Source organism: Crocodylus porosus, unplaced genomic scaffold (genome assembly GCF_001723895.1).
Source record: "Crocodylus porosus isolate Cpor-Errol unplaced genomic scaffold, CroPor_comp1, whole genome shotgun sequence".
NCBI classification, from domain to species: domain Eukaryota; kingdom Metazoa; phylum Chordata; order Crocodylia; family Crocodylidae; genus Crocodylus; species Crocodylus porosus.
This window is the reverse complement of record NW_017728931.1, coordinates 53,700,806-53,727,718: the sequence shown is the minus strand read 5'-3', so window position 1 is coordinate 53,727,718 and position 26,913 is coordinate 53,700,806. Positions and strand designations below refer to the sequence as shown.

At 44.2% G+C, this 26,913-nt stretch overlaps 1 protein-coding gene across 3 annotated transcripts; it reads right to left on the bottom strand.

The window, feature by feature from the left end:
- Positions 1-921: 921 nt before the first annotated feature.
- Positions 922-26,668, bottom strand: XPNPEP3 (X-prolyl aminopeptidase 3). 3 transcript variants are annotated; one of them, XM_019544991.1, is made up of 10 exons: positions 26,534-26,667; positions 21,817-21,933; positions 17,232-17,639; positions 13,590-13,792; positions 13,087-13,149; positions 10,486-10,599; positions 7,290-7,375; positions 6,089-6,269; positions 5,003-5,123; positions 922-4,163 (listed from the first exon to the last, which is right to left on the bottom strand). In XM_019544991.1, exons 1-10 carry the CDS (start codon positions 26,592-26,594, stop codon positions 3,997-3,999), a joined length of 1,521 nt encoding a protein of 506 aa, XP_019400536.1. In that variant the 5' UTR covers positions 26,595-26,667; the 3' UTR covers positions 922-3,996. The 3 variants fall into 3 exon arrangements, with proteins under 3 accessions (XP_019400536.1, XP_019400538.1, XP_019400537.1); XM_019544993.1 differs by lacking the exon at positions 26,534-26,667 and adding an exon at positions 23,638-23,872; XM_019544992.1 differs by lacking the exon at positions 10,486-10,599 and having other exon boundaries at positions 26,534-26,668.
- Positions 26,669-26,913: the final 245 nt, after the last annotated feature.

Below are 26,913 nucleotides of genomic sequence, written 5' to 3'. Positions count from 1 at the left end.
TGATTTTTGCGGGAAATTGTGGCCAACTTCAGATTTTGCAGCAATCATGGACAATGCAGTTTGTTGTAGTTTCTGTGAAATCTCTGAAACAGTAATGTAGGTAAAGTCCCCAACCGTAAGTAGGGCTCTTTCTAAATTGCAGGGAGACAATGGGTTTTTCGCAGTCTACTCAACATCACACAGAGCTGATTTTGCGGGCATTTTGAAGGATTTCCTGGCAATCACGGACAATACTTTTTTTGCGGTTTCTGTAAAATTTGTGAAACTTGTGATTTAAGTAGGTCCCTTTCCATAAAAACTCTGAAATGTTGCACAGGCAGCTGATAGCCTGTGTGTGCTCACAGACTTGAAACTATCAGTTCAATACTTGATGACTGGTAACTTCGTATAGCTAAGACGCCAATTCAATTGGGCTTTCTACATCTCTGTCAGCCTCTTGAATTACATCCGGAAGCCAGGTCAGCTGAGAATGGAACTGGCACAGTCACCTCTCCCCAGCTAATACTGCCAAGCAAGCAGACACTGCATGCTTTGCTAACTGAAGCTTCCAAGGGCTTAGCAGTTAAATGAAAGTACAGGCCCATTTCTGTTTGCAAAATATATTGCCATGAACTTCTCTGCACTACAAGATATGGACCATAAACCCTGCTGTATGAGACTGATTATGTGCTTTTTGCCCATCATGGGCTATACCATGGCATGAATGGAGATGGGGAACCTAGTGTTTTATAACAGGCATTTAAAATGACAGTGTTTTAAAATCTTCCCCACTGCATCTGCTGTCTTGTTTCAGAAGGCCAGAAATCTTTCATAAATTATCAAGACAAATGATATTTAAGGGACATCATCAACTATATTTAGATGTCACACAATGTACACAATGGCTATCCATTCATAAGAGCTTGGAAAGAAACACAATACTTTAGTTTGATAAAACACTTATTTACTATATTCTGGGAAAGACATCCTTCATAGTCATTCAGAACAGCAATGAATAACTCTTATTCCAAATATTAAAAGCAGCTGCATTAGAAAGCACCTCCTAAAAGAAATCCTAGACTGAAAAAAAAAGTACATAACAAATGCAGAATATGGGACAAATCACAACTTGAACTGTATATTCAGAACTGGTTTGAAGAGCCTTACACCCTAAAAGATCAATTACTCAATATACAACAGTTATGAATGATTTAGACTCATAAAATTAATCTCCCAACATTTCCAGGACCTGCCTCTCTTTGGAAATCACATAACCATGTTCTTGGGTAATTATTAATTTATGTGTGGCTGCATTTAATAATGTTAATCTCTTCCAAGTTATGCGTAGTTTATAATCTCCCTGAAAAAATATTCTTGCCAGAAGTGCTTACACCTATGAGACTTTATGGCAAATAAATGACTTTCTACAAACTATCTTTTTTTTGCAAAAATAACTGTATTTCATTAGTTTATTTACATGTAAAGTCACAATCATCAACTTTGTAATTAGGTGCAGGGGCAGATGTGTGATTAGGCACACACAAATAGCTCTCCCTGTGAATACTATCCACAGCTACTTATGTAGCTTGTTTCAGAGTTGTTACCTGTAGGGATGAGCTGAGAGGTTTAAAGGCATGTCTAGAATAACACTGTTAGGTGTTACAGACTGAAAGTACAAAGTAACTATCAATTAGCACATAAGCAGCAATTTTTTTTGTGTCTCCATGTATTGTCACCCTCCCCTCAACCTTTTGTTGCACTCACCATTGTAGCATATCAGCATCTCACAAAGTGATCACAATCAAAATATAGTAGTTCCTTTCACACGAGTATAGACTGGTACATAAAAATCACTTAACTGATCACTTTTTGTGTTGTTTTTTAAATAAAACAAATAGGTCAGGTAAATTAAGCAAAATGTTAAGCATTCACATGAGAAAAGCAAATATAGTTTGCAGATGAGGGAAGTACAGCAGAGAGAAGTATAGAAGGTGCCACTGCAGAGCCACAAAGGGACTCAAGAGAGTCCTGACTTCCATTCCCATAGGCTAATGACTAGATTTGCTGTGGGTGAGTGGTACAGAGACTGAGTGCCTGACAGATCACTGCTTACATCTGACAGATGACTGCAGCTCTCCCAGACTGCAGCTGCATGCAGTACACACCTATAAGAGCACCTCACCGGTAACTGGCAATGGGGTAAGTAATAACCTGTTTACCATGAGCAATCAACTGCCCTGGGATAGCTGCAGACAGACATACCTGCATGCCTGCAATATATACATGTGTAGTTTTATCACTGATTCCTTCAGGAATAACACTATACAGATTTTGGTGAAGTTAACCTAGGGTAGGTGGTTTCACCATCTGTCTGCTCATTTTTTACACTGCACTGAAGGTCAGCTATATTGGTATAAGCATGGTGACTATTCAGGCCTGAAAGGACATACTAATAAACAGAAGTTGGGAGATTAGGAAAAAGTGAAACTGGGAAGGGGAGGGGGGCATAGAATTAAAGCATAATAAAGAGAAAGAGGAAAAATAAAGGAAATAAAGGGGAAAAAATACTGAATATCAGAAAATAAAGCATATACAAGCATCCTTGAGAGGGGAAAAAAAAGAGACTGGAGTGAGGCAAAGGAAAGTATAAATGAAAACAACAGCATTAAGTGCATTGTCATTTTTCACAATGTATTAAATAGACAGCTGGTAGCCAAAACAGGACCAAAATACACAGACTGCATTTGGTTATTGTGGGTTCTTTTACCACCGTCTAAAATGAACTCAACTGTGGATGGAACTGAGGGGAATTAGGACCCACCCTTTTCTTTTGATACCACTAATCTGGCCCTGCCAGGGATCACATTTATACCAGGCTCACAGATACTGTCCAAGAGCCCTTTCTTTCCATTTGGAATGCCCCAAAAGGCAGGTGTTCATCCTGGAATTCCTCACAAGAGTTTTCTCCTTTCCTGGCAAATTGCTCCATGTGCTGCATGCTGTTCACTGGGCATTGCTGAGGTTGCTTGCACCTGCTATTTAAGCCCCAGATGGAGATGTAACTGTCCTGCACACAACTGCACATTCATGTACCGCATTTCAACTAGGACATAGCCAGTGGGTTACCAATACAGTCCAATCCAGGGAGCTCAGCTCTAGATGGAGGACCAGTGGTGACATTAGACTACAAAGCTGGACTGAGATGTAGGGGGAAAAGAAAGGAGGCAAGAGGGCAGGATGAATCGCTAGCCTACACCCAATGAGGAGTGCCCTCTCTGTCTAGTCCCTTCTCCCAATTAACCAAACTCTCCAGTGTGCCTTACTACAGGGTGACTCTTTCTCCCTATTGCTGATCTTGCTTGTATCTCTTAGAACAAGACCTCTGTGAATCTTTATCCTCAGATGCTAAAACCCTTCCTCACTGACTACAAACGACCACAGCCTGAGCCCAATTCCTAATCCGTCCAGTCCCCTTTTGTCACTGCTACTGCAGAAGCCAAAGTTATCCCTCAGCTTGTGCCTGCCTTCTGAGAAGACTTTGAAATTTTCATTTTGAACATCTGTGATTGACTGCCCTGGTGCAAAACTGCTAGCAAAGAGCAATCTGCCTGGAGCCTGGTTCACAGCTGCTATATTCCATTCATTATGAGGTAAACAGAGCTAGGCAAAGGGCTACACTGAGCAAAACTCTCCCATCATGTAACAGAGAAGGGGAAGGATCTATGTGGTAGGGTAAGGAATCTACTTCCTGCACTCTGGATCCTTTGTTTGAATTGACACTAACAAGAACAAAAATTGGATATATAAATAATTAGCTCTTTACTTTAATAGCCACATTGCCCAAGGTCTCTCTCATAACTCCCCCAGTTCCTGGAGCAGCAACACCCTCCAAACTAGCCCTCAACCCTCACTGCCCAGGAGCCATGTCCATTTACAAAAAAATATACATCTGTCAGGGTGCACAGGCGTGCATTTCCTGGAGAACCTGAGGAAGTTGGAAGAGGCAAAGGAGAAAGGTCACAAACTGCGGCCACAGATCTGCTCAATGTGGTAGATCTCCTTGGGACAGTCTGCAGAGAGGATTAGTGGTGTGTCCTCTGTCACCACAACATCATCCTCAATTCGTATACCAGTGCCACGGAACCTCTCGGGGGCGGCCAGGTCATCTTCTGGGATATATATCCCTAAAAGAGAGGAAAGAACAAAGTGCCCTGAGCAAAGCAGGAGGAGATTCACTTTCAGAACATTGGCCATTGCCACCCCACAGGGAGAGGAGAGCAGGGAGTACATTTGGTGAGGCTGGAGAGTTGGTTCTGAAGACATTTATCCAGGAAATTAATTTTGGTTCTCTCTGTTCATAGCAGCTAGTGAAGAAAGAATGAAGAGAGAGGACTTTTGCTCTTGCTTACAAACCTGTTTGTGAATATAAAGCCTCACTATTCCAGTTGGCCTTTCTACTGTCAGTGCCACCTTTATAAGGCCTGACTTTGATAACACTGTGGGTGATGGGATGGAAGGGCTCAGGAAAGGAAGCTGGTGTCAGGCATCAGTTTCCATTTGATGGCTGCAAAATGAGTAGTCAAGAGCCAGAGGGGAAGGTAACTGTTAAATTCTTCTTTTGTAGGGATGAGGGTGTACACTGCAAGCTGCAGCACAGCGTACAGATACCTGAGCTAGTGTGGGTACCCATCCAGCCACGGCAGCACAGAGCTCAGGCCAGGCACTGCCTTCTTGTCATGGTAAATTAGCCTATGCTGCAGCAGACTGATCCTGATTCCTCAGTTACTTGGAGTATCTCTGCACTACACTGCAGTCTGCAGGGGAAACATTCCCTGTTAAAAGTCCACCACCATAATCTGTTACTTTTGGTTGGGTTTTAAGAAAGATATATGTTTTATTTTTTAATTATATTTTAAAGAACTTTTGATCCTTTGGTTGAAGCTGCAGTGGGCTAGTTTGAACTGTATCACCATCACCATCATGACATGGCCTTAGCCCAGCCCTAAAAGTGCATCTTTTTTACCTGGCTCAATGGTTATCACCATGCCTGGCTGCAGTGGAAGTGATCGGGACATGCTCGGTGTGTCATGAACATCCATACCCAGGTAATGGCCCACATGATGTGGGCAGTACTTCCGGACAGCCTAGCAGAAGGCAAAACACTATTATTAGAGTTGGTGAACCTGGACCCTGATCTGTCTCAGCACCAAGGGAAAAAGGTGGAATAAATGCACAGGAAGAACATGAGTCAGGTTTGTCATAGCAACTGTGCTGTCCATCTCATGCCTAAAGAATCACCATGGATTCTCCCCCACTGAAGGGAATACTGTGGGTCCTCAGGAAATGGAACAATAATCCTTTGTTTGAGCCAAGCCTAAAGCAGGCTGTTCACTCTGCATTGATTCTATGGAGATCATGAATGCCTTGTTACTCCCAGAGCCTGTCAGTTTGTAGCACTTAAAGAGTGTGTTCTCCACATCACTTAGTCACCTGTCCTGGTTGCCTGAGCCTGGACTCTCCAAGGTAGTCTGGGCAAAGCTGTTCGGGGAACTATAAGTGAAATGGTATCCGAAAAGTAATTCCCTCCAAATTTGTGATACAGTCTTAGGACTGATATAAGCTCTGGGAGTAACAAGGCATTCATGATCTCCATAGAATCAAGCAGGATACGGATACCATGCTGATGTCACATACCAACAGAACTAGGACATGAAACCTCCCCTCCAGGGCATTAGCCCCTCTGTACTTTCCTAAACCCTTCCCCAACCAAAGGATCTCGGTGTACGCAGGCTCAAATTACTAACCCCGCCTCCTGTCTCCACCCTGTACCCTTGATATTTATTTCTTGGGGACTAAGCTGCAGAGGTGCTTCTCATCTAGCTGTGCCGCCACCTGCTGGGTGATATAGGCATTGCCTCCCCTTGGTTCATGGGGGAAGATCTCTCCCTATCACAACTGTAACCCTGTGCAACACAGCTGGATACCCATATTGGCTTAGAAACCAGGCCTCCTGAGAAATGCCAGGTTCCCAGCAGACTGCCATTCTTGCAGGCAGAAAGCAGTCAGACCTAGGGAGGGCCAGACATGCTAGAACAAAAAGTTCAGGTACCTTGAAGTGGTTCTCATCAATGCTTCTCTTTAGCACCCCCAGTTCTCTTAGCTTCTGCCCAGTCAGGCTCAGCATGAGATTGTAGATGTTCTCCAAGCTCACACCTGGGGAGCAGAGGCTCAGACAAGACTTCTGGACCTCCAGGACTGCCTGGTACAGCTCTGCTTGGGGACCAGTGAACCTGAAAGCAGTGGAAAGAAAAGAAAGTAACTTCTCAGATGGGAACTCCTCACTTCTGCATCAAATTCAAGGTCAGGGCTACAGACATAAGAAAGAGAAACTGTTGCCCACCAATAGGCCAGGTCAGGCAGGATATTACTGAGGTCACCTCTTTGTATCTCAGGGAGAGGGAGAGATCTTTATCAGCATCAGGACGGAGCAAAGCCAAAATTTGAAGGGAATGAAAAGGCAACTGGAACTAAGCAACCATCCCAGGGACACAATGATGAACCATTTACAACATGAGACACAAAGGTCCTCACACAGACAGACCAACCTAGTATCCTACACCTACCATGCATGCCCAGAGTTAGCATACACACACTCAAAGGCAAGACCTATCTCTGAAGGTTAGCCTCACCTTGATAGCTGCAGTAAATTTAAAAAACAGCAATAACCACACACATTCTTACCACGAGTAGTGAGGAAAAGGTGGGAAATACAGTTCCTTATACAGGCATACCTCGTTTTATTGCGCTTCGCAGATATTGCGTTTTTTACAAATTGAAGGTTTCTGGCAACCCTGCGTCGAGCAAGTCTATCGGCGCCATTTTTCCATCAGCACCATTTTTCCAACACCATTTGCTCACTTCACAATTAAGGTATGTACATTATTTTTTTAGGCATAATGCTATTGCACACTTAATAGACTACAGTGTAGTGTAAACATAACTTTTATATGCACTGGGAAACCAAAAAATTTGTGTGACTCGCTTTACTGCGATATTCACTTTATTCCGGTGGTCTGGAACCGAACCCGCAATATCTCTGAGGTATGCCTATACTCTGTTTAGTTCACATAGTCTTAGTTTCACCAACACACCACAGTGATGGGTACATTATCATTGCTTTCATGGACAGACATGTAGACATCTGTATACACACATGCTTCCACACCCATACACATGACTAATCACTGAGTGTGTTTTTCACACTCCTTCAAAGCTAGCATGCTGCATGTTTCCTGCTGCTGGCATCCTACCTGCCATTGATGGGCCATGTACGGGTGATATCACTTACATAGCAGGAAGACTCACACCCGCCATCTAGCAAGACCATTTCACCATCCTGCAGAAGAAAGGAAGAAATGCAATGCATGTCAGTCTAGTCCAGTGGCTAAGTAAAAAAATTTCTCTGTGAGAGGGTTGACCCTCAAGAAGGTACTTTTTTGCAAGAGGATAGTGCAGACTCTGTTCTTATCACAGAACAGTGCCCTTGACAGGTACAGCTGAACTGCTTGGTTTACTTTAGAGAAGCTCCCTAAATACAAACAATACCTAGAAAACCCAAGCTCCAATAATCTGATGTTCAGGCTTTTCTGGGGAAAGAAATGTGAGCTGTTCTGTACCTTGAAGAATCAATACCATCCAAGCAGGCTGCCATCTGTGGTCACTGCTCTACACCAATCAGGGTCAAGCAGGGAGGGTTCCCCTTTTAATCCCTGGGACAGAAAGGGTATGAAGTGATGTGGAAGAAGTGATGTGAAGAAAGATTTGCCCAGTGCTTCCGGTGCATGAACTCAGGAAAGGTCAAGGAATACCTGGGCAGTTCTAGCCTGCAGGACTCCTCTGGTAACAGGACAACAGGAGAGCTACTGTGCACTCCCAACACTGCCAGCACAGTGCTGCTGTCCATGAACACTCCTAATTATTGCTATTATTTTTCCTGCTATTTTTAGTCTCAGGCTCTGAATCAGCTCTTCTGAGATGGATTTGGAGGTCCTAGCTATAGGAAGGCTTTAGATGCGTCCACTGCCAGTCTGATTCAGCAAACACCTTTCAAACTGATTGAGTGCCTGCTGCTGCCATGCAAGCTAAGTGTCTAAGTGTGGAACAACTGACTTGTCCTTCCTTCTGCAAAAAACTATCAACTGTGCAGCCACTGCTGTATTAACTCCAGGACAGATTCTGTGTTCACTTATTCTGTGTACAACTTCAGTGTTTTAAGGAGATACCACAGCCAGGCAGCCAGAACAATGCAGAGTCCCTTACCAGAGATCTCAGAGTGAATGGGAGGGAGTAATTCTAGTGCATAAAAGAAAAACTCATAAAGTCAAGTCCGGATACTTCTGGTGCCGATTATTCACACTATGCATAGAGAAATAGCATGAACATTCATATGAGTAGTTAATAAACTGAACCCACTGGAGTACAGACAAATGTGACAACTGTACCAATATCAAAGGATAGTGATGTAAGTTGTTACAATGCAACTGTTACATCTTCCTGATTCTGTAGAGATGCAAGTGTAGCAAAACCACTCCAGCTTTAACCCTTCATATGCCTCAAAGTTGGGAGGATTTAGCTTGCTACATGATCACGAAGATGTAACAGTCACAGCATAACAGGTGCTGTATCCCACTGGGCAGCAACTTCCCCACTTTTAAAGCAGCTAAAACGTCCATTTGTCCGTGATTTGAAGGCCACTCAAATGCCATTCTGAATTTCTTACGAGCAACTGCTTTAATTATTTTAGTCATGTATGGGATGGTCCCCCACCTGTTCTCTTGGGAACAATGAAGTAAGCTGAGTAAATGCTGGAGAAATTATTTGCTATGGGGAATCTCTCTCCAATCTAAATGTTTTGGAAAAGTTCTACTATGTCAAATATCTTGTCTCCTTATCTTAAAGGCAGGCAGAGCAGAGCAGAGCAGAGCTGCTGCTCTTGATTACTCTAGGACAGCTGTTCTCAACCTACTTAAACTCAAGGCATCCCTTGGAAAATACCAGCTCTTAGTTTCAACCACTTCTTGACTATGGAAAAATAATAGAACAATTCTTTTGTTGCAAAGAACTCAGACCTTAGCAGATTTTTGACACTGTGGATTCCTATTTGAAATCACTGGGTTTATCTTGTGGATCGCATATAGGCATCTGCACACCTAATACCTGCATAACAGCCTGCTACACCCTTGAAAGGCTCTCATGGCACTCAGCTGAGAATCACTGCTCTAAGAGGTAACTCCAAAGTATTATGTGTAAGGGCAAGATCCTTCTGCTTTTCAGAAAGGCTCCAAATGGTGCCAATTGGGTCTAAGTATTACAACAGTCATGTCTGCCAATGTGCAGATAGTGGGCACATCTACATGTTCATTAATGCGCCATAATCAGTGCTACTGTGCATTAGTGCAAACAAATGTTTCATGATGCTTAATTTTCACTGCACTAAACCTACTGCACATTAGCACAAACAAACACTTTTTTATGCGACTAACTTACTGCACATTAGCATGTTTTTTGCCAGCCGTACTAATGTGCAGTAGATTTAGTCCAATGGGCATTAAACATCTCATGTAGACATGCCCAGTGTTATCCAATGAATGAAAGTGTTTGCATCTGCCACCTCTTTCTTCTTTCACTGTAAGAGGGAACTTCCCCAAAGGATTTGGTGAGTTGCCTGACTCAATTCTAAAGTAAATTGATGATATTTTTGTACAGGAAAGGCAAGTTCTATAAATGAAAATATAGTTATAATTATAAACACCTTAATTCCTGACATAGCTACCCACATTGTTGTTATCCCACATTATGGTCAGGGGAAGCAGGTACACATGAGAGGAAAAGGAAAGCAAGAGTCTGGCTATTTCATCTTTTTGGTAACTGGTCTGGTAACCTCCTTCTTGTAGCGCTTTTGTCCTAAAGATCTTAAGTTTGTTACTCATGGGTACAGGGGGAGGGGGCGCCTCTTGTGGTTGTGGTCTGCAGGAGAAGCTGGAATTGATGCTTTTGTGGAACTTTTGGGACACACATCTATTAGATGGTTGCCACGAATCACAGGGGACTGTATTCAATGTCCCAGGAGAGCCTTTAAAGTTCTGTGGGGCTATGATGAGGCAGTAAAACCAGTTTCATTAGACTCACCCTACCCAGTGTTTCAGCCTCCCTTTTCCCCAAAAGGGAGAGGCTGGGGCCAGAGCCATTCCGGGGGGGTGTGGAGAGAATCAGGGCAACTGCCTTGGGTCCCACAGAGTTGAGCCAGCTGAGTCGGGCCATATTCACATCCTGCTGTTTGCTCTGCCCCACCCCCACGACCAGGCCCTGCACAGGCTGATTTCCCCTGGGCCATGCACCCTACTATGGTCATCTCTGGCTGGGGCTACAGATTGTCAAGGGGCAGCCAGTCTGTTGGTACAATATTAAACAGTGTAGTTCAAGCACTTGAAAGATGTGTGGTTTTACCTTGATAAGCTGATTATTTTTCACATAGTGCAAGGTGTTAGACCTGTTACCACCGGCAACCACAGGGGGGTAAGCCAAGATGTCAGCACCACGAGCCCGGCACTCAAATTCAAACTGAAGGAACAAGTCAGACAAAGGAAGCCTGTTAATTCTGGTACAGTCACCTCCTGTACTGGAGCTCTCATACATACTGCCATTCTCTCTCCCTAAGCAGAATGTAGCAAGCCAAATGAAAATGAAACTGCATAGATCACGGCCTGAATGAAAACAGTCCTGAGCCCCACCCAGGGTCCCAAGAATAGCAGAAGTGCAAGAACAACCATTTTTCATGGAAGCATCTAGAATGCAGTGTTTGGTCTCTTGGGGCTTCAGTTGCTAAAAGCTGTACCAAAATTTTATGATGCTGTCATTATACATCATATAGTTGGAAGGCATTGATGCCCTTGGTCACATAGGACCTTTAAAATGTGCAGGTCCTATGTGTCAATATTTTGGAAATCAATATTTCCAAAGTACCAGCAAACTTTAGACTATTATTTGGGTTTTTTTGTGATCCTTGCATTTTAAAAGAAATACATTTGTCTAGAAGTCTGGACTGCTGATCAGCACAGACTCATCTCAGGTAGAAAAAAGGCAACCAAGTTCTACTTGCCTTTAACCTTCCCATTAAAATCTCCAAGAATATTTGGGTGAGAAACATAAGAAAAATTTATAATTTAAGGTTGTTTTGCAACTGCCTTTGTTTAAGAGGTAGGTTTAATTTAGTCATTACATCTTCAGACTCCCCCAGAATACCCTGAAAAGCTGCAGAAGTTTCTGTAACTGGAAACCAGCCCTGCTGGGTAACATACATATTAACCTAATATGTGCTTAGATCAGTGATTCTCAACCTTTTTAGACAAAGCATCCCTCCATAACTTCTAATTTAGCCTCATCCTGTTTCAAAAACTAATTTATTTATTGCAGTACATAAAAATATGACTACAGTTCTTTTGTTTCAAAGAACTCAGAAAGACCACAACAGATCAGAATGTTTTTGACACTATGGATTCCTGCCAGAAATCTTTGGGTTTATCTTTTGAATTGTGTGCAGGTGCTTTCACTCAGTACTAATATTGTGCAGCACCCCTAAATGAACCACACAAAGCCCTGGTTATGAATCACTGATCTAGATATTACTCTTTTCAGTAATGCAAAGAAAGAGCCTTGAAGGCATACGGATAGAGTTCTTAGCCAGAACAATAACAGGATATATAGTAAGAAATGAAGTCCTAACTGGGAAAGACTGATTCACCTTTGGAAAGTTCATTGCCCTTGTCCTCCTTCAAAACATTCCTGGCTGTCTTCTGACATTTTCCATTAGTAACCTGTACCAAGGCTGTTAGTTAATTACAGCCATTATGACCAATGCCACATCTGATATTTATAGTTAATAATGCCATACAGTTTAAACAGCTGTATTTCACAACAGTATACCAAGTCAATTAGTAGATAAACACGGTTCCTACAGCTAAGAGTGCAGAGTTGTATCACATGGTGTCCATGCCTTGGGTAAGGAAGGTAAAGAAAAGCTCCTGGATTCTCAATGGAGGAAAGTGGCAGCAGTGGACCTTCACTGAAGCCCCAGATACAATCCTAGAATTCCTCCATTCATCCCACTCAGTTACCCATTTGGGCTGACTTTCCAAAGGTGTACACCTAACGGACGTGGGTTATGAAATCCTGCCCAACATAAACACTCCCACTTCACCCACACTCACGTGGATGGAGAGGGGAGTCCTTCAGAGAAAGGAATTCATAAGAACTGAAAAGCATGGGCTATCTCCTCTCTTTCTTGTCACCTTTGCTTTTATTTATTCATTCAATGGATCTCTTTTTGTTGTCTTCCTCTATTGCTGCTTCCTCTCCCTTGTTCTTTGAATGCTATTTCCCTCCAACTTATACACTGACCAAATAGATCCCCACCACCACCAGTGGGAAAGGCACACCCAGGAATACTGTCTGTTCTCCAACAACACCTGCTCCTTAAAAGGATCAGGCTAGATAGCTGCAGCTTCAGAGAGAACTTTTGCCATTGGTAAGGGTGTTTTAGAACAGTGTATTATCTAGGTTATAGAATCTTGGTATTTCCTCACACAGGAAGAGCTTAAAAGCATTCCTCAGCAGTCTTCACTAAAGTTTCAGCCCCCATCCAGATTGCAGATTCAAAACAAAGGCATTAAAACAAAGCTTTCCAGGAAAGATGTGTAACACTGCAGTCAGCCTTTCACACACACTAATGCACAATCATACAAGGATCTGAGATGGAACCTCAGGCTTTTAGCACAGAAGGGCCAGGATTCAAAGCCCACTGATGCTCAAAGAGCACTCTAAAAAAACCAGCTGAGCTGCAGCCATAATCCAAAGGTGCTTGCTGGACTGGGCTACAGCTCTGTATTGAACAGTGCAGTAATCAAAGGAACCAAAAATTGGGTGGGAAAGCATTGCAGTGGTATGCAACTAGCACTCAGAGGCAGCTCCCAAGGCTTTTCTCTTCTGGAGGAACAAATATCCAGCTCTCTTACCTCCACAGTGTAGTTCATAGAATGATCAGGTACTTACCTTGGCATACAGAAATGCTTCATCCACTGGGGATTTGCTGGCAAACATTGTTTCTATGAAAGCCTGTCAAACAGGAACATGGGCCTTTTATTAGCCAAGGGCCTGAAGCTGAAGGAAAACATCTCCTTTAACTCCAAATATTTTGAATAAGACATTCAGGATTATAAAGAGTGCAAAAAAACCCTGTCCTATAATGCAAGAATCAGAACAAAAATTAATTTAAAAAGGTGTGGGGACAAGATGGTATGAGAAAATGAGAGCAAAAGGGTGGTGGGAGCATGGGAAAGCACCTTTGTTCTGGAGTGGAAAACGTTTTAAAGGAAGTCAAGTACATAATTGCTGGCTTGTCTTGGTTGGAAAGTGTCAACTGTGAGCTCTCCGAGTTGTCCCCCTGGCTCAGCTTACTTTTATCAGGCTTGCCCCATTTCATTTTTGTCAGCTGCTCTCTGCCAGCCTCTCAAGAAACAATCACCCTGTTTATTTGATGGTTGCACACCCCATACCTGTGATGTCACCCTTCCAGCAACCTTCATCCTCTCAATCTCTGCAGAGGATTTGATCAGCCGGAGGTTTTGCACCAGGTGACAGAAGCCTCGGATACGGTTTTTGCTTCCAGTTTTCATCTCAGTCAGAGGCTGTAGGTACTCAGAGTGGAGCTGAGGGTGCACAGGCCTTGCATAGTCATACCAAACCACATTTGACTCATCTGAAACACAAAACAAAACAGACTCAGGCTAAGATATAAGATGCAAATGTTTGGAGAGTGCTAAATGAATAACCTCCTCCAATATTAGGAGACAATGGTTTGACACGTTATCTGAAAGGTAACTGCCCCCCCAGATTCGTGATACAGTCTTAGGCCTTTCATAAACTCTGAAAGTAATAGGCAGACAAGGTTCTTTGGGTAAATCTGATATCTTTTATTAGACCAACAGTTGGTCTAATAAAAGATACCAGATTTACCCAAAGGACTTTGTCTGCCTATATCCTTAGACCAACACAGATACAATCTACACCCCTGAGAGTAACAGGGCATTCATGATCTCCATAGAATTGAGCAGATTAGTAACGTGCAGACTAATAAGTGTTTTTGTATATTTAACAACAATTTATTAATTTAGAAGCATACACTCAATCAGCAACACCTGCTTGCATAAAAGTACCCAGCTACACTTACTCCTCATAAAGGCAGCCACAATAGTGAGATAAGACGAGACAGGGAGAACATTTCATTCCAGAAACATAACTTTACAATAGTGCCTATCGAGTACTTGGATTCCTGGGGTTAGAGCCCTACTGACCTCATAAAACAAATACACCCCTTGGTTACAACCACCTTAAGTCCAGATCACTAACAATTCTTTTTTAGGCTGGCTTGTTTAAGAACTCTTTGCCACAGAATTTCCATTGAAGAGAACTTGTTCAGGGAGAATGCAATTACCCTCAAAGCAATATTCACCAAACCATTGAGGACACCATACTTACCCCTGCTGTGTGATCTTTTAATCACAGAATCATGGAAAAGTAGTGCTGGAAGGGAACTCTGGAGGTCATCTAGTCCAATCCACTGCCTGAGGCAGGATCATCCCTATCCAAACCTGTACAAATCTATTGTCTAACCTATCAGCAAAACCAGAGTCAACCCTGACACAACTACAAGGCATAACACCCTAACCTGCCACAGGTAAAGCAAGGAGACCATAGTGCTCAATAGGCCTATGCGAAGCCTCAAGTATTCACTTGGATTGGGATTTAGCCAGTTCGGAGGACAGTGATTCAGTTCAGAGATTCAAATCACTGTCCCGATTCAATTCGGCCAAATTGGATCCAAAAGATTTGGCATCGCTTTGGAGATTTGGCCATAGACTAAACAGGCAGGTGACACAGCTGCCTCCAGCTGGTAAGTCGGTTGGGGATGGGAAAGGAAGGGGCATGGGGGGGGTGGGACAGGTGCAGGGACTGGAACAAGCTGCCTGACCAGGGCGGGGGTGTGCATTACTCAGGCAGCGGGGCACAGGATGTAGGCACAGCAGTGCTGAGAGTGGGGGCTCTGCCCTCCAGCCACTTGCCCAGCTGGGGGTGGGGGAGGGTAGGGGGGTGTAGGATGCAGAACCAGCTTGCTGCAGGAGGAAGGAGGCAAGTGGCAGCAAGGCATAGCCCCCACTCCCAGCACTGCCGTGCCCACATCCACTGTATCATCTTAGTCTATGGCCAAATCGCCAAATCTTTTCTGAATCTTTTTCTGAATTGATTTGGATGTTTCTAATCAATCTGGAGGTTTTAATTAGTCTCTTGATTCGATTCAGATTCAGAGATTCAGCCCCCAAATTGGCCCGAATCAAATCAGCTATTGAAGCATCCCACAGTCTCAGTGTCCAATGTCCTGTTGCTGCAAAGATTGTTAAAATACATTTGAGAGGTCCCAGGAAGAAGGCCTGCTACAGAGAAAGGCAAGCCCCCTCCAATCTGTACCAATCTAATCATAGGGTAAAATTCCTTTCTGATTCCAAATATGGCAATTGATCTGACCCTGAGCAGAGGCAAGTCCCTCTAGCCAGGAGTCTCTGGGTTTATGTCCCAGAAGGAGCACTGGCACACCCATCAAATTCTCCACCCTTGGCTGCAGCCAACACCTAAAACTTTTGAGGAAGGTGATCCCTTCCCCCCACCCCCTGCAATAGCAAGAAGGAAAAAAAATTAGTTCCCAGCCTCATGTGGCAACCAGCAAAGCTCAGAAACAAGGGAAATATCCACAATAGAACACAGGCATCCCTGACCAATGCTTTTCCAATCTCTTCTTGAACACCTACAGTGACAGAGATACCACAACTTCTCTAGGCAGTCTATTTCACTGCCTCACTGTTCTAACAGTGAAGAAGTTTTTCCTGATATCCAATCTACACCCACATTGCTGCAACTTCAAGCCATTGATCCACACCTTGTTCTCTGCAATGAGAGAAAAGGCACTATATAACGAATATTCAGGAATTTAGCATGCCCATTACTTATTTGCCTAATTCCAATGGAATGTATTTCTCCTTTTAAAGCCTGCACAAGTGTTCTGTTTAATAATTTGGGATGTTAAAAATACATTTAAGTTTGCTCTCAGTTGTGAATATTGATCCCACATGATTATGTTATACAAAGTTAAAAAAAAAAAAAAGGGATAAAAATCTCCTGCTCAGGGCTTAAGTCAATCTCTAACAAGTGAGGGCTCCAACAACACATTTCTTCTCTATGTATTTTATTCTACAATGGTTCATGCTTTTCACCTCCTTTTCAGTTTCAGGCCATTCTGGAGAAACGATATTGGACTACATGGACAATTGTTTTTGGGTAGGACAATGCCAAGGTTCTATTTTTTCTCCTTTTTTAGTGTCTTAAATTTTCTGTATCCATACACAAAGGCAGAAGAGGAATTAGGATAAGGTGAAACACATTTTTCTGTTTGATAAAACATTTATCTGGGGACCCCTGAGGTAACTAAAAAAAACCTGTTTGGTTTACAGAGGTGCTTTTCTACCAGAACTTTGCTAGCAAAATTCTGTTCAGCCCATTTGGTAATATTTTGAGGTGGTGAGGGCTGGAAGACATCTAACAGGGGTGATCTTCTGTACAAGTTGAATTAAATTATAAAACTTGGTGTGATGCAGAAAATGTATCCAAGAAGGCAAAAAGCTGTGAAATAAGTGCTGGTGTATCACCAGAGAGTTTCTAAAATGACTTTAATGCAGGTGAGAGAAGCTGAACTGAGAGCCCACTGAGAATGAAGTTTTCTAGTAAAAGATGAAATACAGCATAGGCAGCAACTTCCCACTTACACACACTGCCTCTGCACTAATGAACTTCCAAATTTGGGGGCCAAGTATCAGGAAGAGAAGGAATATCAGTCTTTATAGCCCCATCGATCCTTTGCTTCTCTTGATACTGACAAGAAAGGACCAATTGGAGACCATCATCTCACAGGCCAAACAGCCAGACTACAATCAGAGGTGAAAAGATCTGACCCCTGTTCCTAGTGTCATGTGCTATCCTCTGAGCCTCCCAACTTCAGATAAGGCTGAAATCAGCAATACAGACCATGTCCCAATCTAGTGTCATCTGGTCCCTTTACCCTGGGTCCCATCTCATACCCTTTCTGTTACCTTTAAGTTTGGCCACCAGGTTTCTAAACTCCTCTATGGTATAAGCTTCATCCACTCCTGTGAGAGCTACTGCCCCATCCGTGCCTGATCGTGGCCCATCCCACAGCTCTCGGTTTAGGTCTCGGCGTGGTACAAAAAGCATGGCTTTGTGAGATGGCAGCGCTTTGCCAGGCAGACTCTGGAGCACCAAGATGCTGTCAGGTTCCTGGAACCCACACAGGTACAGGAAATTAGTGTCTTGGTGGAAGGTGTATGGGATGTCATTGCTCATGTAATAGGTGGGGTTGGATAGCAGAATCACTGTGTGGTCCATACCACCCCAGTCTTTAGCCTCCTTCTGGATCGAACTCATCAGCTTATATCGGCGTACAGCATATTCCACCTGGGACAGCCCTGGAGTTACCTCCCCTATGAATGAAAAACAAACCAGATGAAGTAACATCCTGATCTCAGAACCACCTGCCCCCATCCCACTCTGTGAGCTCATTAAAAAGCAGCCTATTTAGTAGGGGTGCAAGATAGAGATTTTTGGGGCTGATACGGATAGCCAATTTTTAAGGAGCCATATCAACCAATTCCAATCTGATTTCCAATACAGCATGGAGATCTGCATGAAGCTGGTAAGTTTGTTATAGTGGAAGGGAAGGGAGAGGGAAGAGGTGTGTGGGAGGCAGATCAAGGCCCCCATGGTGAAGGAGGGAGTGGGGCTGGGGCAGGAGCTGCCCAGCCAGGGCAGAGTGGGGGGGAGGCGCAGGACAGAGCTGGGACTCGTCTGGGGGGTGCGAGGAGCAGATCTATATGGGGTGGGCTGCCGTTGTGCTGGGCTCCTCCTGGTGTGGGCTGGGCCAGGCTGTGCTTAGGGCAGGCTGCAGAAGCACTGGAGGGGGCTATGGTGGGAGGGAAGCTCCAGCCACCCCAAAATTCACTGTAGCCCCCCAACCCTCCCTCCCAGTGCTGCTGCCATCCACTCTGAGTGGAGCCTGGCTCAGCCCCCACCAGGAAGAGCCTGGTGCAGCCCCAGCCCCGACCCCAGCAGCATCCCGCCCTGCCGCATGCAGAACCGGGGGCACCCCCTCCTCACACGTGTGCCCCCCAGTGTGCGCAACAGTGGGAACTGCCCCCCCCCCATCCTGCACCCTGCCCTGTTCCATCCCAGCTGGGCAGTGCTTGCCCCAGCCCCAATCCTTCCCCCACCACAGGGTCCATGATCTGCCCCCCATGCCGCCCCCCCCAACAGATTTACCAGCTGTACGTAGCTCTCCAAGCTGCCAGGCCATGCTCCTCAGAGCCTACATGCCGTGCTGTGGCTATGTGCATGCACGAGCCATTTATCAGTCACATTATGGGTCACATCAGGCTGATTTCCAATACAGCCAATTTTCTTTATATCAGTGCCGATCCAATATCAGGCCGATGTATTGGCGCACATCTACTATTTAGCTAACCTTATATCCCCTTTTTCTCTGCTTTCTTGCTCCTCTGATGTTTATACCATCATTCTGGCCTCACACCACCCTTTCCACTGCTCTCCATCCTACTATTTTGACTTCATGTACCCACAATCTCCACTCATTTCTATCACCAGGTAAGAAGAAAAGATTTCTTTTAAACCAATCAATGCTTCTTCTATAAATTCTGGGCAAATATTTAGATCAAGCAGTTACGGACAAAAACCCAAAGCATTCTGGGAGCAAACTAAGGTCAAATGAGTACTGTCAACTTCCAAATGAAGATAGAGGGGCATGGAGGAGTGGAACAAACTGAACCTTAACCCTGTTGGAAAATGTTGGCTTTATGGTATCTGGACATTGAACAGAAGACAGGACATGGTTCTAGTGTTAATTCCATCAGATAAGGTTGTATTTGAACAGCCACTCCAGTGTTGGGTTAAGTCATAAGACAGTTAGCTTTAAAGTATAAGCAGCAGAGTCAATGTTGCCAGTACCATGTGAGACGAACTAAAAGCAAAAAGGTTGTCCTTGAACAATTTGATTAGCCAATAAAATGGCTTGGTTTAGAAACAAACCAAGCCTTCTTGGATGATGTCACAGGATTTGACTGAGCAAAGAATGCCTGCACATGAAAGACCCAATTTCTTCCAATAATTAACAAAACAGGCTCTTTTGAACATTAAAAGCTATAATCCTATTAACTCCAAGAACACAAATTATCTTTTTCTCAAGACTGCACATCTCACCATCCTTCCCTAGCAAAGAATCTGAAGAATGGAGACTAAAACATTCCCACTGCAACTGAAGAAGCGGGATCAACCTACCCAAACTTAGGTAGGTGCTTTTCAAAAGAGACAAAGGGAGACTACTTTAACCGGGATTTAAGGTAACATTCTGCAAATCTTAAAGAGAATTCTGACTAATGCCCTATATTCTTACATGTATTGGCTTTTCATATTGCTAACTTCTAATTTCATAATTCTTTTCATGCTGCTATACTACAGAATTACTAAAATTAAGCATGCTATTTAATATCTAATAGAAGCCCCCTTCTCCAATAGCTACTTCTTATCTACACATTTTTTATGGGGGGTTACAGGGAAGAATTTTTTCTCCTGAGAAAAGAACTTTGAAAACTATATGTTTTATTTTTTACTAAACTCTAACTCTTTCCATTAAAACAATTGCCAACACTTGTTTTGTCTAAAAAAAATTCCTATAGCCCTGAAGTCATCAAATCTACAGAATCAGTTTTAAAACTCAGAAACAAATTCTAGAATTATGGATTTTTGGAATCTCAAATAGTCTATTCTACCCCCAAAGGCTTCCTAAATGTAATTAAAGTTCAAGTGAAATTTAAAAGTTGGGTGCAGAGTCTGGTGGGTTTTGGATTCCACTGGTATTCTGGCTATGCCAGAGGAGCTTGTAAACAGCTTCTGCCTATATGACAGTGCTAGGTGTCCAAAAGCATAGCTGCAATGTTTTTGTTATTGGTCTAAATGAACTGATACTCACTTACTAGCTGCTTGTAATTTTTTTTTATTTTGTACATTCTTTTTAATAAACTTATTTAAGTGCTAGGTTTGATTGTGTAAGAACTCTTGACCAATACCTAACTTCTTAGCAATATATTTAAAAAAACCCCACTTTTCTTGACTGCAACAAATTCCAAATTATATTTTTGCACTTTTCAATCTTTTTAAAGGTTCTCTGTGACTGTTAATCCATTTGCTCACCTTCACTACTTCCACAAATGTGCACAAACTCAATCTGACCTCCACTGTCAGTTTCTAACTTTATTGTTACCTGCTTTGTTTTCCTTTCTTTCTCTTTTCTTCCAACTATGAAGTTGGAGAGGAAGCTGTTTCTTAAATATGTGCTGTCCATCTCTCTAGAATTCTGTCCTCAACATTTTCTTGAGCCACCTCCCCAGTTTAAATCTGATTTTTTAAAGCTTTCCTTTTTTTCTTTGGCTTACAAAATATTATCTATTAATTATTTTTGTAATATAATGTGCACAAAGGACTCTCTTTAAAAACGCATGTTATTGGATTGGCAGCAGGCCAACTGAGGAGCAACCATTGACTGAAAAAACTTTCTATGCTTGGTTCTAGAACAAGAGGCAGACTGAGTCAGAAAAAACTACCATATTTATTTGAATCCAAGGTAAGGTTCCCTCTCCTCCGCATTCAACCTAGGGAGAAACAAGCCTCAACTTGGATTCAAGTACCAGCAGTCCAGTTCCAGCCCTGATCCTGGCCAGAGCCAGAATATCTGCCTGCCTTGGACCAGGGTCAGAGCTGTTGCTGCTCTTGCCTCAAGTCAGCAGCAGCTGCAGTGAGTTCAGATCAGAAGCTATGGCTATGATCAGGGACTGGGTGGGGATGGGGCAGCCGCATGCGTGGAAATTGGATGGAAGATAGGGCAGCAGCGTAGGCCGGGAATCAGGCAGGGAATGGGGCAACAGCATATATGAGGATGGGATAGCAGCATGCAGGGAGAGTGGGAGGGAATGGGGCAACAGCGTGCATGGGAACCACGAAATAAAACATGTGGGGATTAGGAGGGGGATTGGGTGGCATGAGTCAGGGTGTGGGTGGCAGCACAGGCCACAGGGATTGGGTAGGGGGTGGGCAGATGGGAAAACAGGTGGCAGGGGCACAGGCATGGGGGACAAGTGGCAGGGGAGCACAGTGTGGGGTCAGGCTGCTGACCGGCTCTCTCCGTGGTGGGACAAGTTTAAGGTGACTCTTCGGTAATTAGATTCTATCAAATGAAAATTATAACAAATGTATCATTTTCCAATTGTAGAATGTAATTATTGGGGCACTGTCTTAAATTCAAAGTCATCCTGGATTTGAGTAAATACAGCAGTTCCTGAAATGCACAAGGCTTTGGATTAGGATATGGGAACCACACCCTTTTCTAGAGCCTGAGATTGTCACAAAACGGAAAATTCCATGAGGAATAAAATCACTCCCTTGAAATAAAATTACTATAAGTAAGATAGGTCCAGGCTACAGGCACTTAATGCAAAACACTGATTTGCTGTATTATTTAAAGTTACTTCCTTGGAGAAATGTAGAAAGGGAGCAACATCTCCTGACTGGTTACCTGCCATTCAGGATCCTTACCTGGCTTGAGAAGGTGTGGGTGTGTGAAGGGGCTGGGCTGACCCAGGTACCGGTCTGGAATTTTCCTCTGCTGGGCAGGCTGAATGGAAAACCTCCGAAGTAAACAGAACTTGCAGTCTAAAGAAAAGAAAATGCCCTCTGTCAAGATGTAAAACCTTTCAGTATCATACTGAAAATCTACATGCCCTCTAATTTCCAATTCTTAGCATTGTTTATCCTACTTCCACTGCACTGATAACCTTTCTCAATATGTCAACTTGTTGCAGTTATTTTGAAAACAGTTAAAATGCAAGCTCAAATATGAACTGATCTCAACAGAAACAGAAGAATTATGAACATACACTGGGATGAATAAAGAGAAGTCAGTGTATGCTGAATTGGACAAATTAGTGACCGCATGCTTGAAAGAGGAAAGCTGGACTGATCTTGTGTGACATCTGCTTTTGTTTTGTACAGAAAACGATATACAAAGAAGATTAAATGTTTTAGTTATTCAAAGTGTCGCAAAAGCTGGGGTACTCCAAACAAAACCTACCTCCCCTTTCCAGGCCATTTGGGTCATGTCCTGTAAGACCCATTTTTAATGGAAAAAAGAGATGTTCACTTTTTATGACCTTTCCAGCCCTCAGCCCTTCTCTTGAGACTGCTAGTAAAGGGCCCATCAAGTGCCACTGTTATATGTTATGAGGCAAACCCTTATCGGGGGGGGAGTGAAACCTACTCCACCTAGTGCCTTAAAGTTATTGGCTACCAGCATTATCTAAACTGAAACTGGTCACTCAGAAGCAAGCACTTCAACAACTGTACTTCCTGTTCCCAGTACCACGAGTCAGTGGCATTCCCAAACAGGCAACTACAAGAACTTGTTGCGTGCACCGAGGACCTGGGGACACTCTTGATGTGAAAACAAGAACGTGACTATAATATCTGTCCCTGTCAGTTTTCCCTGAAAAAAAATCTCTGGATCTGAAATTTAAATTATTAATCTGAGCCCTATTCCCTTTTACAGAATTTAGGAAAAGTGTCTAGTGGTTTTCAGACAAAGTTCTTTGGGTAAATCTGGTATCTTTTATTAGACCAACTCAAATAGTCAGAAAAATTCTTCTTAGCAAGCTTTTGGGTTTAAATACCCTTCACCAGGCTAAGGAAGCATCTGCAATTAGTGTGTGCTCTTGCTGGATGGAATGAATAGTAAAGAAGTCAGAGGCTGGTATGCATGCAAGAAAGGCAGTCCGTGAAGATATAAATAGTGATTTTCAAGCTTCCTAAAGTCACAGAACCCTTTCATATCACTTCTGCTGTGGAACTCCTTCCCTTGACTCCATGGGCCATGTGAGCTGACATGGAGTTAGTCAACCTGGAGTGGCAGGGTGGTCACCATCTTCTGTTCCGCTCCTTCATTATCCCCAATCTCTCTGCAGAACCCGTGATGACCTACCACAGAACCCCAGAGGTCCATAGAACAGTTTGAAAACCACTACCCAAGATGATCCTTTCTACATCCTTCACAATTATAAAGAAGGCTTAGGATAAATTTCAGTTCAAGTCTTCAAGGCTCTGTACTTCTCTTGCTTACCAGTCTTACTGTGTGCTTAGAGTTGAGATGTGTAAATGCTTTCTCTAGAGCTAAAATTCAAATACAGACCCAAAATAGGATGTACAGGCAGCATATCTCCCAGGGAGATGAGAGAGCTCTCACAAGCAATTATTTATATTTTAAAAGTTTAAAGAGTCCTCAGGACTGTGTACATCCAATACAGATAAAAACAAATTATACATTTATTAGTTACAGTAAACCTGACTCATGGTTTGAGCAGTCACCTGGAGAGGTCCAGTCTCCTGCGTAGCATTCTTGGCTCTGCTACTGATTGTGTCAACAGGAGAAAGTCATTTCTCTCTGTGCCTTACCATTTATATGGAAAACAAAAATCAACACATCACATGGAGAATGGAGGCTAGGCTAGGCTAAAAGGATACTGTCTAGGCAACCTACATTTAGTAAAGTAACATGTTAGGGGAAACATTTTTAAAGTTATAGGGTGTTGAATGGGGAGTTTGTTGTGGCTGTTTCTTATCTTTTGGGCTGTTTATATGTTAACGTAATTGGATCTGTATCTTTTTGGATAGGGTGGGATATAAGTCCAAATAATAATTATTATTATTGGGAAGATTCCTAAATGTGTATGCATGCTATACTTACAATGAAAACACAGAACTTACTTCTTCAGTCCTAGAAGACCAAAACATCAAATCACTAGGTCAGGGATTGACCACATTTTGGGGCAGAGTGCCAAAAACACCCATAACCTTGACTTGTCAGATCTCGGCATGACAGAGACAGACAGCAGGAAGGCATGAGGGGCTTGAACCTTGTTGTGACAATGCAGCCCTGGCTCCTTCCCCACCATCCACCCTAAGACGCGTGTGTCAAGCAAAATACCTTTGTATGCCACACTCCAGTACCTGTGCCGGGAGTTGCCTGCCCCTGTTATTAGGGTGCACTGATAAAGATTTTCTTGGCTGATACCAGTGGTTGACTACGGGCCAATTATGGCTGGTTAATACTGATCGAATAGCCAATTTATAGGAATGCAGCCCAGAAGCTTGGAGAGCAGCATCCATCCAGTAAGCCTGGGGCGGAGGGAAGGGGGGCTGATTGAGGTCCCCACAGTGAGAGAGGGAGTGGGGCAAGGGCAGGTGCTGCCCAGCCAGGGCCGTGACTGCGATTCTGCCAAGAGCAGAACACATCTGCAGGCAGCTTGTCCGGGGGATACGGGGCAGCTCCCCACCACTGTGTGCACCCTTGGAAGTGGCATGGCGAGAACATGTGCCCCCCCAGATTTGTGCACAAGGCGAGGGTGGGCTCATGGCCAGGGGCTGTGCCAGCCTCTTCCCTGCTGCATTTGGGGTGGTCCCGCTGTAGCTACCCTTCCAAGCACTGCCACTGCCTGCCCCACGCCCTCCCGCCCTGAGTGTAGCCCTGGCTTAGCACTCCTACCAGAAAGAGGCTGGAGCAGCCCCTGGTCCTGAGCCCTCAGTGGGCAGCTCACCCTTGCCCTGCACACAAATCCAGGGGGGCAAATGCCTCTCATGCTTCCCCTGGGGGTGCAGTGCAGCGATGGGAAGCCACCCCCTTCCCCATCCACCAAACAAAGTGCCCAGGGCTCTGTCCCAGCAGAGTCACATTCACCACCCTGGCTGGGCCTCGTGGGAGCCTCAATCCGTTCTCCCACGCCCCTTCTCTCCCCCATGCCTCTTCCTCCCTAGCAGACTTAACTTGGAGAGCAGAGTCCTGAAGGTATCTGTGCGCATGCACGCAGCATTTAATGGTCATATTATCAACTACACTGGCCAAAAAAGCTGATTACCAACAATGTTAATTTGCCTTTTATCACTGCCAATTTGATATGCCACTGATGTATCAGTGCACTTCTGCCTGTTATATATGACAACAAATGAATGCAAATTGCAAAAGTCATTTTTGTTTTTGCTCTCATCTTAAACAGAATAATGCAGCCCTTGGACCCCTGGCATATTAGTAAAGCTTACAGCTTCTTTTTAACAGGAGAAAAATGTGCATTGTGTTCTACATAACAATGCTCTTCCCTCTGTGCTGCCCTCTTCTCAAGATCTTGGCTCTGCCTGTGGTTGGCCCAAGGACAGCAATTTCCCTAAGAAGCCCTTGCCTCTTGCACCCTTTCTGGTGCATCAGGGCTATACCCCCGCTTTACTAACACTTTGGTCCTGATGTAAGACGTGCTAGAAACGCTGATTGGGAAACACATTTGCGAAGACAGCCACCTTCCAACACAAGGCTAAGGGGCTTGCACTGATCCTGGCAGGGTCACACCAGGACCTGCAGCAAAGATGGGGAAGGAGACATGCCTCCTTCAGAGCTGCTGTGATGACAATGAGGGCAGGTGCATACAGCAGCATTGCCAGGTCTTAAATATGAAATTATCATATTGTAAGCACAAAATTATCATATTTGCTGGAAAACTATCACAAACTGAAACACTATGCAAATAAGTACACAAATACATCTTTTTCTTTACTTTATATTGTTCACTGCAAGTCACCAGCGAGTGAGTGAGAGCTGGGTCATCACCGTCTAAGCATTTCTGTATCTTCAGTAGGATTGCCCAACTGTTTGAATCTATTCTGGGAAGTTTTGGGAATGCCAATGTGCCCGTGACACAACACAAATGTGCCTGCGTGCTTGCATGTATCAGTTACAGAGTACGGTGCACGAACTTGGTCAGGAAGGCAAATACACATGACTATTACATTTTTAAAATCCACTGAACTACCATGTCCATCAGACTCAATATTTAATATATTTATTTTAATGAATGCCCTATCATTCATCTCCTGGGTGCCTCTCTGCAGTCTCCTGGAGGTTTATATCTGGAGACTCCAGGGCAATCCTGGAGGGCTTGGCAACCCTAACCTTGAGGTGAGCTGTCACATCAAACCCCAGAGTCAGTTTTGCCAGTGACTTGGGTTTTCCACCTGCTGCATCCCTAAGCTGCCTCAAAAATTATCCTACAATTTTGAACGTTTGTACCATTACAGCTCGTACAAAGGGGGAAATGTTCGTACAAATCCGACCATGACCGTGCACCTGGCAGCACCGGCACCGGTACCGCCCCCAACACGTGGGCAGTGGGGGCAAAGCTGGGGGCATCCGTGCTTAGAAGGAAGCAGAGGCTCTGACCTGCTCGGCTGCGCCAGTCGCGGGCGGCCGGGAGACGCCTCGGAGCCGGGAGCCAGGCCATAGCGCGAGGTACCGGCTCCCGCGCCGCTCCCCCCCGCCCGCGTGCACCGCGCGGGACCTCCCGCGCCGGCTAATGACGTCATTTACCGGCGCCCCCTCTCGGCCGAGGGCCAAACAGAGGAGGTGGCAGCGCTAATCGCCTGCTCAAAAAAAAAGAGAAAGAAGCAGCATAGAGAAAAACGACCTGCTCCGCCCTCAGCATGGGGGCCTGAATTGGAGTAGGGCGGCTGTTGATGACGTTGAGGGAGGAAGTGAGACGTGCTCTGGGCGCCTCGCTTCTAGAAGGTTCCGGCCGCAGCAGCGCGGCGGGGCCGAGGGGC